General features: G+C 53.9%; 1 protein-coding gene across 1 annotated transcript; it reads right to left on the reverse strand.

The window, feature by feature from the left end:
* Window positions 1-10,156: 10,156 nt before the first annotated feature.
* Window positions 10,157-11,965, reverse strand: HOXC12 (homeobox C12). Its single transcript, XM_007179484.2, has 2 exons — window positions 11,356-11,965; window positions 10,157-10,616 (listed from the first exon to the last, which is right to left on the reverse strand). Exons 1-2 carry the CDS (start codon window positions 11,963-11,965, stop codon window positions 10,378-10,380), a joined length of 849 nt encoding a protein of 282 aa, XP_007179546.1. The 3' UTR covers window positions 10,157-10,377.
* Between the last annotated feature and the right edge of the window lie 558 nt (window positions 11,966-12,523).

The following is a 12,523-nucleotide window of genomic DNA, read 5'->3' on the forward strand; positions in this document are numbered from 1 at the left end:
TCCCTCCAACGGGCAGGCTGCGGCGTCGCCTTACTCCGCCTCTCTCCCTGCCTCCCTCCATCCCTGCCTTTCCCCCACTTCTCAGACCAACAGATATCTAATATACTTGTCTCTCCGCACCCAAGGCCTAGGCTGAGCCGGCTCAACTCTAGGGGATCGCAGCCGCGTTACAGGGTCCTAGCGCGGCGCGCTTCGCTCCCCGTCCCTCGGCTGCAGCCTCCTACTTTGCCAGTTGCCGGGTTCAACAGCTTCTCTCTCGCTTTGCCGCTTCTTCCCCCTTTCTTTCCGCCTCTGGATATGAGAAATAAATAAATCCAAGGCTCCTGCCTCATCAGCCCGCCCCACTCCTGCTGCCTCACTTCCCCTCCTCCTTACCGAGTGTACCGCCTTGTTTTCGAAGAAAATCTTAATAGTCAGACATCTAAGCTGTAAATGAACATTTTTTTTCTTTGTGACGGCTAATTTTCTCTCCAATTCTTACGTCCTGCTCCGCTTCGCGGTGGAATGGAATGGATTTAGAAGTCTGCGTATGGGAGGGGGTGAGTGGAGAGATGGAGCCCAGAGTTACAGACGGTGGCGAGAGATACGGAAGACAGAGAGATACGGAGAGAAAAAGAGGCATTGGGGTGGGGAGAGGAGGGAGGGAGTGGGAGGGAGGGAGGGAGAGGGAGGGAGGGAGGGAGGGGGCCCCAGCTGGCGGGAGCGGAGCCAGAGAGAGAGAAAAGGAGAGAAAAGTTTCCCGGAGTCTTCATTAGTTGACTTCTCTGTCCACTGCTTCCCCCAGCCGGCCGAGCTCACCCCCAATAAAGGAAGGAGGGGGGGTCTTTATTTTTTTTTTAAAGGCCCCAAAGAGTCCAGTGTTTACAAGACCAGAAATGCCACGGCCACGTCCTGGCAGAAAGAAAGGCTGAAATGGAGGACTGACGCCTTCCTTATAAGGTACGATGCTAACTTGACCTTCACTTTGTCAGGGCGCCCCCCGCCCACCCAGACCGCTGCAGGCAGCCAGGCAGAGCCCAGGCGACCCTGGCCTCTGCCTCCCTACTTCTTTTTCTCTGTCAAATCTCTCTCTTCTTTCCTTTTTTTCCACTTCCTCTTTTTCTCTTTTGTCCTTTTCTTCCCTTTTTCCTACCTTTTCTTTTTTATTCCCTTCCTTCTCTTTTTCTCCTGCTTTTCTTCTTCCTGCCCCTTTCCCTTCACTCATTCCTTTTATTCTTGGCTGCTGGTTTCATGGTTTCCCTTGATTCTCTCTTGCCCGACTCTCTATTGCAATCTCTCTCTCTCTCTCTCTCCTGATCTTTTGAATCCCGGAAACAAGAATAAATATTTTCAATACTCTCCCATCCCCACCCCAAGTGACCTTCACAGCCCTAGCCTGGCCTCTGCCCCCATCCAGGTATCCCTGGGGAAGAGGGTCCAGGAAAGAAGGCCAATTTGGGATTATAGGGGCTTCACTCTGGGCCCAGTGCCCACTTGAGGATGGCAGTGAATTTGGTTTTGGTAAGACTCTGTCTTCCTCTCACTGGCCTCACCCGCCAAGTCTCTGTGACCCTAGTGGTCTTGAATGGAGGACACAGCCCTTGTTTGTGGCGGTATGGGGAGAGCAGAGACCACTGCTCTTGAGACTAAGGGGGAGACTTAGGACCAAATTGTTGTTTGCCCTTCTCTCAGCTTCCAGCCCCTAAAATCCTAGAGATTTCACTTAAGACATTTGGGGCAGGAATTTAGAGAATTAGGGATTTCTGGAGATTCCCACACACATGAAAATAGGAAACAGTCAGATTATGCAGGCCTCTCTGCTTTGCCTCTTGTTGCCTCCCAGGCTCCAACAAAGCCTCCGACATTAACTCTAATCATATCTTGTGTGGCTATAAAATAAATGATATTATGGACACCCCTATAATTATCTATTATTCACTTACTTGTGATAATTACAATACTGGATGAGGCAGATCTATGCAGACAATGTAAAGCCAAGCAAATATCCTAGAAAATGAAAGTGAATCTGTGTCCATTCTTGAGTATGTTCCAGAATCTGTAAGCCTGCCTAGGACCTCTTTGATTTAGGAGAAGCCATCTTGTAGGGGATAGGGTCATATTGGGAGACCCTACCACTTCCTTTTCCCCCTTACATCTCACTTCTCCTCCTCCTTTGCACAGACACCAGAGAGGATCAGACAATCAAAGGGAAATTCTTTCTCTCTCCCCCTACAATTATCCAGATAATTGCATGAATTCTTCCTTGAATATTGCTGTGTAGTCAGGGTTGAGATTTCAGCAGGAAGTGCAAGGGACAGGATTCCAAATGGGGGAAGCTGAGAGAGTCCTGTGTTCTTACATTCCCATACTTTATAGTTCTGTCTAGTGTTACATTGTTTCTTCAGGCAAAGATCTTTGTTCTCTTTCAGTCATATTTCTCCCTTCCCCCTCCCTTTCTCTCTCTCTCTCCCTCCTCCCTTTTTCCGGTCCCTTTAAAGGAGACCCAGATCATCCTCTGCTCTTAATAGATGACTATAAAAGTAAAATTAATTCCCCCCTGCCTTTTAATATCAATATCTCTCTGTTAAGTATGCACATTGGTTAGAATAAACAGAATTAAGTGCTGCAACCCAAACCAGCAATTATATCCAAGGGTTTTTTGGGGGGGAATGTTTCGTTGTTGTTATTTGTTTTTTTGTTTTCCATTGGGCTTATCTGGGTGTGTTTACTCTGCCGAGAGATAACCAGGGGGTATTTGTATTATTTTTACAAGCTCACTGGGGCCTGAGCCAGTACCAACCTGGTAGAAAAAGCAACCATGAAGCCAGAGAGAGAGCCAAAGGAGGGAAGAGAGCGCCAGATGGAGATGAAAAGGAACCACGCGGAGAAATGCAGGGAAAGAAGGAGGCGGCAGGTTCCGGAACAAATGTGGCAGAGGGCAAGACAGGCACTCATGGACAGAGGTTTATGTATTTTTATTAAATTTTTTTTTAAAATTTGGGGCTCAATGAAGAAAAGGGGACAACTCAGGAAAGGGGAAGGGAGAGGGAATCATTCGAGTCACAGTGTGACCACCCCAGAAGGGGAGAACACTGGATACACCAGATCCTCGGTGATCCTCGGTGCTGGTGCTGGAGCAGGAGCTGCACTGGGCTCTCGTTCTGGTTCCGATTTGCCGCCGTCCCACAGCCCGTTGGGCTGGGCCATTGAAGCCCCCCCTCGCGGCCACCAGGGCTTCCTTGCTCTCCTTATCATTCCATCTTTATGACGAGGCTTGTTAACAAGACCAGCGAGCTGGCCACGCACATCTATCTCTGCCGCTCGAGCTCAGCCAAGCAGCGGCCGGCGGGGGCGGTGGGGGGGGACTGGTGAGGCACTAATTAATTGATTTCTTTGGACAGTAAAGTATGGCCGCATCTACATGGAACCTATCGACTCATAAACAATATCTCTGTTGGGTGTGAGTGTATTGTCTCTCAAAGAATTTTTCCATAGGCGTGTGTCATGTAGCCCAGGATTTTTAGCTGCTAAAGAGAGACCCAAGTGGGACTCATTTTTAGGGGGCCAGATCGGAGTTAGCTCAGCTCCAGAATATACTTTAAGTTATGACTGCCTCTGAAAAGGCGTTGGGAATGGGTTTTGTTGAGAAAAACTTGGGTTATTGGATAACCTTTCCCAGTTGCTTGTGTAGACCCGGCCAAGGTTAAGGATGGGAACTGGAGTCGAGGAGTTGGGCAGGCCGGAGTCCTCCTCCTGGTCGTCTGGGACGGAGTGGGGCTGCTCTCAGATTTGAGAGGAGCATAGAAGACAAGGTCCAGCCTTTACTTCATCCTGCTCCCTGGACTTGAGTTTTTAAAGTAAATTTTATAAAAGTTAAACAAACCTTAGCTTTCAAGAAGCCCTTGCATGCCCAGCACACAGCCAGAGCCTGCCTATCACACACTTCACCTGGTTGCTGGGCTTCCTTCTTTCCCCCTTTCCTAACTGGCAGCTCAGAGTAACTATATTTATATTAGATCTAGAAGAACACATCCTGAGACAGAAGGGGTAACGTAATTATACAATGCTAATTTCATACAGGAGTGATTATGCAGTCAGACTCTGCCGCAAACAGGACCTAGGGCTCTAAATATAGACCCTGACCTCAGACAAGAGAAGCAACAGTTAAATAGAGATAGAAGACCACTCATATAAATAATCCATGTAGACACAGAAGGGGGTTTGTAAAAGACAGAAATAATAGAAATACAGGACAGAAAAGAGGTTCAGCTGATAGAGAATGTCATTGCCAATGCCTGAGCTTCATCCTGCTACTGTTTTTAAGATTGCCAGAGAAATGTGTATTATAAATACAGTAATATGTGAAATCAAAGTATGTACTTCAATGTATTTGGTACACATACACCATGTATGCAAACATAATTCACAGAATATATTTTTCATACACTGGGTTGATAGGCACTTTGTGTATATATAATAACATGATGTATATTTTCCATGCAGTTTTTTAATGTGGATATATTAATATCTGGATGCATTGTCCATGTACTGATTTTATATGCCCTTTATATGCCTACATCCATGTAGCTAAATAGATGTAGGACTGTACCTTCCCTGCGCAGGATATGTGCAAGTGTACTGTTTAATCTATGTAAATGAATTTTTACATGTGATGGGTATACATGCTATATGTAATCTTTTCCCAGGAGGTTGTTTTCCTATACAATAGAAAAGAGTGCCTCCATATGTATATTTTCTAGAGAAATATATTTTCCATGCCCAGAATGTACATGTAATATAGATCTCTGTGCATTTTAGACTGTTTCAGTATATCGGTTATGTCGGCAGTATGGCCAAGCGTGCATTTTGTGGAACATCTTTTCCACGCTCCGAATGTGGACTATGCGTCTTTCACAGGGAGCTTTTTTAGCAACAACTGCCGGTGAGTTCGGCACAGACCGGTCCTTGAAGGAAGTTCTCCACTCCGGGTCAGGGAAACTGACAAACGGAAGGCTTATCTCGGAGTCCCCAGGAAGCGGCTCCGGCTCAGAGAAGAGAAATCACCCCCAGGCAACCGGCTGGGTCACACTGGCTAAAGGTCCGCTGCGTTTGGTCTCATCCAAGTCCAGTTCCTCGGCTCCGGTGCCAGGCTCTCTCGGGCGGCACAGGCTTTCGGAGCCTGGGGCAGAGCCGCCGGCGGTGACGAACCCTGCGGGAGGGCGGGCCGCCGCTGTGGGGACGCCGCGTGCCCAGCAGAGGGAGGGCACTTGGGAGAAAGGCCTGGTTCCCGCAGCCCGGCAGCGCCTCGGACTCGGGCTGTTCTTCGAGGTCACCCACAAACCCACGGAGCGTCCCCCCGCCCCCGGGCTGGGGCTCAGGGCCGAGCGGCTGGGCGGGTCCGGGTCTTCGCGGCCTCCGCGGATCTGGCCAGCAGGGGTCATCCGGTCCTTCGCGGGAGCCGGCGGCCCTCGCGCAGCGACCGGAGCTGCCGGCGCTGTTCGGGCGGCGGGGCCGGGGCTGAGAGGCGCGCCGGGTTTCCTCTCCCCGGGACCCCGGGCACACCGGAGCCGAGGCCGGGCCAGGCGGGCGGTGAACTGGACTGAGGCCCCGGAACCCTGTCCGCCGGGCCGGGGCACGGAGCGCTCCGGGCGCGGGGCGGGGAGCGAGCGGCCAGGCGCCCGCGTCGGCCACCAGCGACCGGCGGGCCTTTGTCTCGGGGCCTCCCCTGAGCGGCGATCGCGAGCTCGGCCCCCGGCTGCCGCAGTGCTGGGCGTCCGGGACGCACGCTTCTCCGCGGAAAACCGGCAGCTCCGTCACGACGGAGGCAGATACCGAAGGGCGGCCGCTCGGGCCTAAGGCTCGGCTTATACGCGGCTGCGGGATCCCAGGCCTGCAGCCCACCTCGCGCTGAATTACACCGGGACCTTCGGCGCCTCCCTGTGCCCGCCGCGCAGAGAGGGTTGGGGGCTCCGGGGTGCGTTTCCCGCATGGATCGGGGGCCTAAAAAACGCTCCTACTTTCCTGGTAATGGCGGGGAGGATGGGCGGGAGCTCCGGCCGGTCCGGAACCCAAGGTCCCGGGGGTTTGATTTTTCGAAGATCGGGGCCGGCGGTCCCTGCTCTGCTCTGGGTCTGAGCCATCGATCGCGCCCGGTTTCCGGCTGCATTAGCATCCACAGAACCCGGGCTGCCGGGCCCATCTCCCGCCCGCTCGATAGTGGCTTTAAATACCCTAACTGCGTCTACGCAGCTCAGAGTGGAGTAGAACTGGGTGCTAATCAGGGCCAAATACACAACTCATTTGAACGGCATAAGCTTACACATACACAACAGTGAAATTATTTTTCTACCTGAATTATCCAGATAACTCTCTCCTTTTCTTGTTCCTCAAGACCCAGTTAGAGACACAGGGTGCTTTGTCTTAAATCAGTGGAGTAAATTGTAGTTCGAGGGCTTAAGCCAAATACTTGCAAAATAGATGCAATCTTTGCCCAGATCCAGAGCTCAGCCACGTCCTGGGTATTTGGGTTGTGGCTCCAGCCATGACCTTCTCTTTGGCCAGGAGACCCAAGGACTTGTTATTCAGCCATTGGGAGGAGGTTATAGTGTTTTTCCTTCTCTGACAGCTTCCCCCGTTATTGAGTCTCAGGGCCTGCATAGACAAAACCCAACAAGGAACCTTCTCTCTCAGATCTGCAGTGTCTCTGGGAATAAATCAAGGGAATAAATTAAAGGCCAGTTATTCCTGACCTCTCTAAATTCCCTCTTTCCTATTTAGCCAGAAATGCCTTCACTGTTAACTCTTCCTGTATAGATGTGGCTTAAGAAGAGCGTAGTCTCTTGCCTGGATTCACTGGGATTCAGACCTCCCCCCACCTTTATTCAGACTCTAGGGCAGCCACTCAGTCCCTCCCCTACACCACCAGCTCAAGGCTGCCAGAAGCTATCCAGTCCCCAGCCTCCCCTGAACTCTGTGGGCCCTTTATAGGAGGACTCCCAAAGCTTGAGATCTCCTTCCTGCCTGAATCCTTCAGATGCACACTCAGCAGGGGATTGGGGCAAAGGGAGGATGGGATTTGGTCTAAATCTGCTACTTTTCCTAGTTGCAGGAGTAAAGAAAGGAGGGGAGAAAGAGAAAGAAAGATTTCAGGGCAGGAGGCGTGGCTCGGGAGGCTGGGCTCTGTGGGGGGCTCTTGTTATTCTGGAGCAGGCCCAGGAGGGTGGAGGGGGAATTTGGAGGAGACTCCGTGATTGGAGGCTGGCTGTGAGAAAGGGAAACTCGGGGATCAGAGGCTCACGGGTGGAGGCAGAGGGAGGGCATCCCATCCATAAGGAAGGAGTGAGGTGGAGGTGCAGAGGACTCATGGGCTCAGCTGGGACTAGACTCTGGCCTGGACCTGGGCCTCTCTCTGTCATGGCCTGGAGGGGCCTCAGCTGACAGAGGCGGAGCCTATTTCACCAGCTTCAAGGGGTCTTTAGTACCCTCTCCAGTCATCTTGCAGTGCACAAAATGTGCTCTCAGAGTGAAGCCACAGGGTTAGAACCATCAGGGTGAAGTGTGGACCCACCAACCCCTGCCCCTACCCCATGGCACTCTCACCATCCCAGCTCCAACCAGCTCTTGCCCCTATCCTGGCTTCACTTCTTGGAGATCTTGCAGCTCAGACTTCCTTTTTGTGGTCCTGAAGGTAGTTTCAGCCTCTTCTGGGCTGTCCACATTATTTTTACAACCCCACGACTCCTCAGATATCCCTCTCCTCCCCCCTAATCTACCATCCCCCAATTTTCTCTCTGCTAGTAATTGCTTGGGACTAGAGATGGTAGCTCATCAACAGATCTTGGTTGCTTGTATATTTTTGTTGCCTCTGCAACCGCTCTTCCTTTATTATTATATGTTTATTATTTTTATTATTCACCTGGGCTGGAAAAAATAAAGTTGGGGAACAGCTAGGAGGTTGGGGATCCCATTCTTTCTGGGCATAGGAGACCATGTGTATGGAGCCAGTTTAAAATTTTTCTCTCAAAAAAATCACATCATCATACCATCATGTTTTAATTATTATTATTAATATTAATATGATGAAGCAACTCTGTACAAGGACTATATAAAGGGAAAACGTGCTAGAGACAGACGTTTGCATAGGAGGGCACACTACAGAGAGCCGGGGAGGGAGGAAAGGAGGGCATCTACCCACAGGGATCACACTAGGTACTAGCAACAGACACAGAGAACAGGACACAGATTGACAGAGAAGCTCACGGAAATCAAGTTTAAAGCGACAGGAAGAGAATATTGCATATCTTTGTCCCCCCACCCCTTTTGGCGTGTTTTGGTCTCCTTTATTAAGCTGGGAGAGTCAGGCTGGAGTGGTGAAACTCAAATCCAGCACCCCAGAGACCAAGAGGTCACAGGAGGGGCTGTATGAAGGGGTACATGGGTGACCAGGCAAAGAGGGGAGTGCCTCATACCCAGCGCCAGCCCACAGGGGAGTGTGCAGACAGCTGGAACGGTGGTGATTTCTGCAAACTTGTACATAGGTTAATGTGGGTGGGGAAGTGTGTCAGGTGCCCAGTGGGGGATGAGGGTATGTGATTGTACGGCTACTCTGCAGGGCTGTATTTGGGGATATGAGGCTGCCTGTTTGCAAGTAGAGTCAGGAGAGTGGTGTGGGCCGAGTGCTGTACTGGGCAGCTGTGCCTATATGTTTGCCCATGCCTCTGCACAATCTTTCACAGGGACTTGAAGCTGGTGGGAGAGTGGATTGCCTTTCCAGGGTGTGGAAGGAGAGACTCTCCCCAGGTGGGAAGAACTCCAAGCTGGCAGGCCAGTTTCACACTGTCCAGGCTGGGCTTAACTCCCATCATTCCCCTGCTTCTCGCCCTCTTGCTCCTGGCAAGGGTGGGTCAGCAGATGGGAGGTTGGGGGACTCTCACCAAGGGGAATAAAAACAGAGTGCAAGAAGGCAGGGGGGCTCCTTCACAGCTTCTCTTTCGGAAGCCAGCCTGGGATCTACTGGGCTGGGGCTGGGGCCTGAAGGAGGCTATGAATAAAAGGCCCTCGGCTGGAGAAGCCACTTTCTGGCCTCCAATGGGTTTTTGGGATGTGCCCTTCCCTCTGCTCTGGTCTTCCTAATCTGCGGTTCCCTGGCCTGGGGGCGGAGACAGCGGATCCTGAGACAAAGGGCGCCGTTGGGGAGCAGGTGGAGTAGGGGTGGGTAAAAGAGAGAAAGGAGTTGGGTGGGGGGCTGCAGCGCCCCCTCCTTCATTGTCAGCAGCCTGGGAAACCCGGGCTGAGCGGGGGCCTCCGCGGCCGGTAAACCCCTTTTAGGGGCGGATTCTCCTCCCGCCTCGTAAATTACGCTGGGCCAGCCTCCGGCCGGCCGTGACCGTGAACGCCAGCAGCGAAGGGAGAATCTGCAGCGGCTGCCAGAAACTCTCTCGGCCAATCAGTACCGCGCTTCGCAGCTCCTTTTACAGCTTCCTGGGCTTCCCGGAGGGCCAGGTGGGGGTCCCTGGGGTGGCTACTGAACCTGAGGCTGCGTCCGCTCAGCTCCCAATTCCCCGCTTGCGGCTTCCGGTCCGCAGCCGCCTCAGCGGCAGGAAGAGTGGATGGCAGCACACCTGTGAGCGAATGGGCGCAGGGGGCTCGGGAGAGGGCTGGGGACCAGGAGACGGTTCGGGTAGCCTGCCCTAGAGGGGACAAAAGCCTGATCATCACCTTGTCCACAGCCGAGTCTGCCAAATGCTTATGCCTTGGCCTGCTCTGCATCCAGGCCTGGAGGACCCAGACCCCAGCGGACTTGGACATTGCTGATCATTCTGTTCTCCCAAACCACACTTCCTCCTAGGTTCCCCCACTTCCTTCTGCCCTCCCAGAGCTACCCTGACCCCTTCCCTGCTCTCTGCCCCTCCTCCACTCTTGCTCCCTCCTCTCAGCCTCTCCTAACCCCAATAACTGCAAGTTCTGAGAGCCTTGGTCCCACTGTCCCCACCCTCGCCTACTCCTGCAGGCAGACAGACCTAAGACCACGGAAGGAAAGTGGTGGGAGGGGACGCCTGAGTCACCTTTCCTCCAGATCTTCAGGCGGAGGCCCAACGCCCCAGTCCCACGTCAGACTAGCCCCTCCCCAGCGCCTCAGCCTTCCCTGCCCCTACCCCCTGCCTGCAGCTGTGGGCTTCCTCTCTCCCTGGCTGGGTTCTTCCCTTCTCTCTGGGACCTGGCAGGGTCTGCTGGGGGTGTGTGGGAGGGAACCACGAACAAAACAGACAAGAGGACGTCCCAGGAGGACCTGCCAGAGACTCCTGGCGTTCTAAGCGGGGACTGTGTCCCAGGCAGTGCCCCCTCTTGCTCTCTGCCAGAGACAGGCTCAGTCTGGGGCTGGTGCCCGTGTCTTGCCCCCTAAAAGAAGGAGAGAGCTTGCTCCCTCAACAGAAGTCTTTTCTTTTTCATTCTGCGGTTCTGAAACCAGATCTTGACCTGCTGGTCACTAAGATTCAAGCGGTCTGAGAGTTCCCTCCGGCGCTGCCTTGTGATGAACTCGTTCACCAGAAACTCGCCCTCCAGCTCCGCCAGCTGCAACTTCGAATAGGGTTTGCGCTTCTTCCGTGAGCGGCTGTGGATCGGGTACCAGGGCGCGCCTGGGTGGAGACGAACCAGCAGGGTTGGCCAGGGAACCAAGAGGTGACAAGCCCAGTACCGTCGGTCCTTCCCCAGCCCCTTTCACCTCGGCCTAACACCCGACCCCAGGCTCTTCCTCTCCTCTCTTAGGAAGACTCCCATCCCTACAACTCCTCTGCCTTCATCAATCTCTTTTTCCCCTTTCACTCTTTCTCCTTGCCTCCCCTACTTCTCACTGCAGTATCCCAGAACCTTCTAAATTCCTATCCTCTCACTTCTCCCCAAACCTCTTCTTCTCCAGGATATCCTGGCCCCTTCCTCTCACATCCTCCAGGATGGGGTCCTGATTAGTTAGAACAGACATGAGCGAGTGACAAGAGTCAACCACTGGTCTTTCTTAAAAAAAAAAAAAAAGTAGGTAATGGGGGCCTGTGGGAAGGTGGAAAGAGAGGCCCTGGGAGGGCGGGGACCAGGCTCTGGGTTCCCACCCCCGGCCTGGGGAAGTCTGTCAGAATCCCCTTTCTCCGGAGCTCCCTGCCCCCTCCAGCTGCAGGCTGAGGAAAAAGGGAATCTCTAGTTCTTTTGCGGGGATATTTACATGTTTATAGGGCTTTCCCCCCCAACTCCTTTTTTTAAAAGAAGCGCTTCCTCACCGCACAGTCTGTCACCCCAGGAGGCCCTAGCTCAGTCCTACACTGCCCGCCCCCCGGGTCAGACGTCCCGTCCAGAGTAGCCTCGCGAATGGGCCGGGGTCCTTACCGCTGGCCGCGAGGCCGCCGCCGGGGTTTAAAGGCGATACCAAGCTGCCGGGGTCGCCCGCGCTGGCGCCCTTGTTGCCCTCGTTAAGCAGGGACGAACTGGAGTCGGATTCCAGCGACTGGCACGAGGGCGGGTCATGCGGGGGTCCCGCGCCACCGTCGCCACCGCCGCCGCCCGCCGCGTAGTCGTACTTGAAACCGAGCGCAGGCGGCCCCGACGGCTCCAGCTGCAGCAGCGCTGCCCCGGGCCCGACTCCTGGGCCGGGGTCGCGCCCGCGCTCCTCACGCTTCAGGCCCCCGCCGCCGCCCTCGGCGCACGGCTCGCGGTAATAACCCTTGCTGTCCTCCACGCGCGCCAGCTCGCACGTGCGGCCGAAGGGCGGGTTGAGCGACACCGGGCTGCCGAGATAGGGCTGCGGGTAGCCATTGCACGGCTCCGCCGACGGCCAGGGCAGCGAGCACACGTTGTCGCGGCGCGGGTAGGACAGCGAAGGCAGCCCGGGCAGCTGCGCCCCGGACGCGCGGAAGTTGGGGAAGTAGAAGGTGTCTCCCGTGTGGATGTTCACCAGCGGCCCCACAAACCCGGGATTCAGGAGATTATGCTCGCCCATTTCCGCGGGGCCCGACCGGCAGCTTCTACTTTATTGCTATCTGACATTAAACATAGTTAAACCTGCACCGGCCACCCATTGGCCGTCCAGCTCACGTGGGCGCCGCCGCCAGGGGGATGGGTGGGGACAGAGAATCCCCCCACCCCGCACCAACTCCAACTTCCCCCTTCCCCAATGGGGGGGGGAGGGAACGAACCGCGGGGGCAGATTTATTCGCTGGCTTCTGGTTTTTAAAAAATCATATAAAACCTAACGCAGAGATCGAGGCAATCGCCCGACACGGGGCAAGAGGAAAAAAGCCACACCAAAAATACCCGCACATACACGCTTCTGCACCCTGCACCACCCCCCCAGATGTATTATCTTCTCACCAACAGCTGGCCGAGCACAGCCCGTCCCTCTTTAATTAGCTCCTTTATTAACTAAAACCGTTGGAATTTACAATATCTCCCCAATAAATTACTATTAGATATTGTGTCATATAAAGTTTACTGGCTGTTTAAGGAGACGGATGAGCCCTTTGGCTCGGGGTTTATTTACAGTAGAGGCGAAGTGGGG

Source organism: Balaenoptera acutorostrata, chromosome 11 (genome assembly GCF_949987535.1).
Source record: "Balaenoptera acutorostrata chromosome 11, mBalAcu1.1, whole genome shotgun sequence".
NCBI lineage: Eukaryota > Metazoa > Chordata > Mammalia > Artiodactyla > Balaenopteridae > Balaenoptera > Balaenoptera acutorostrata.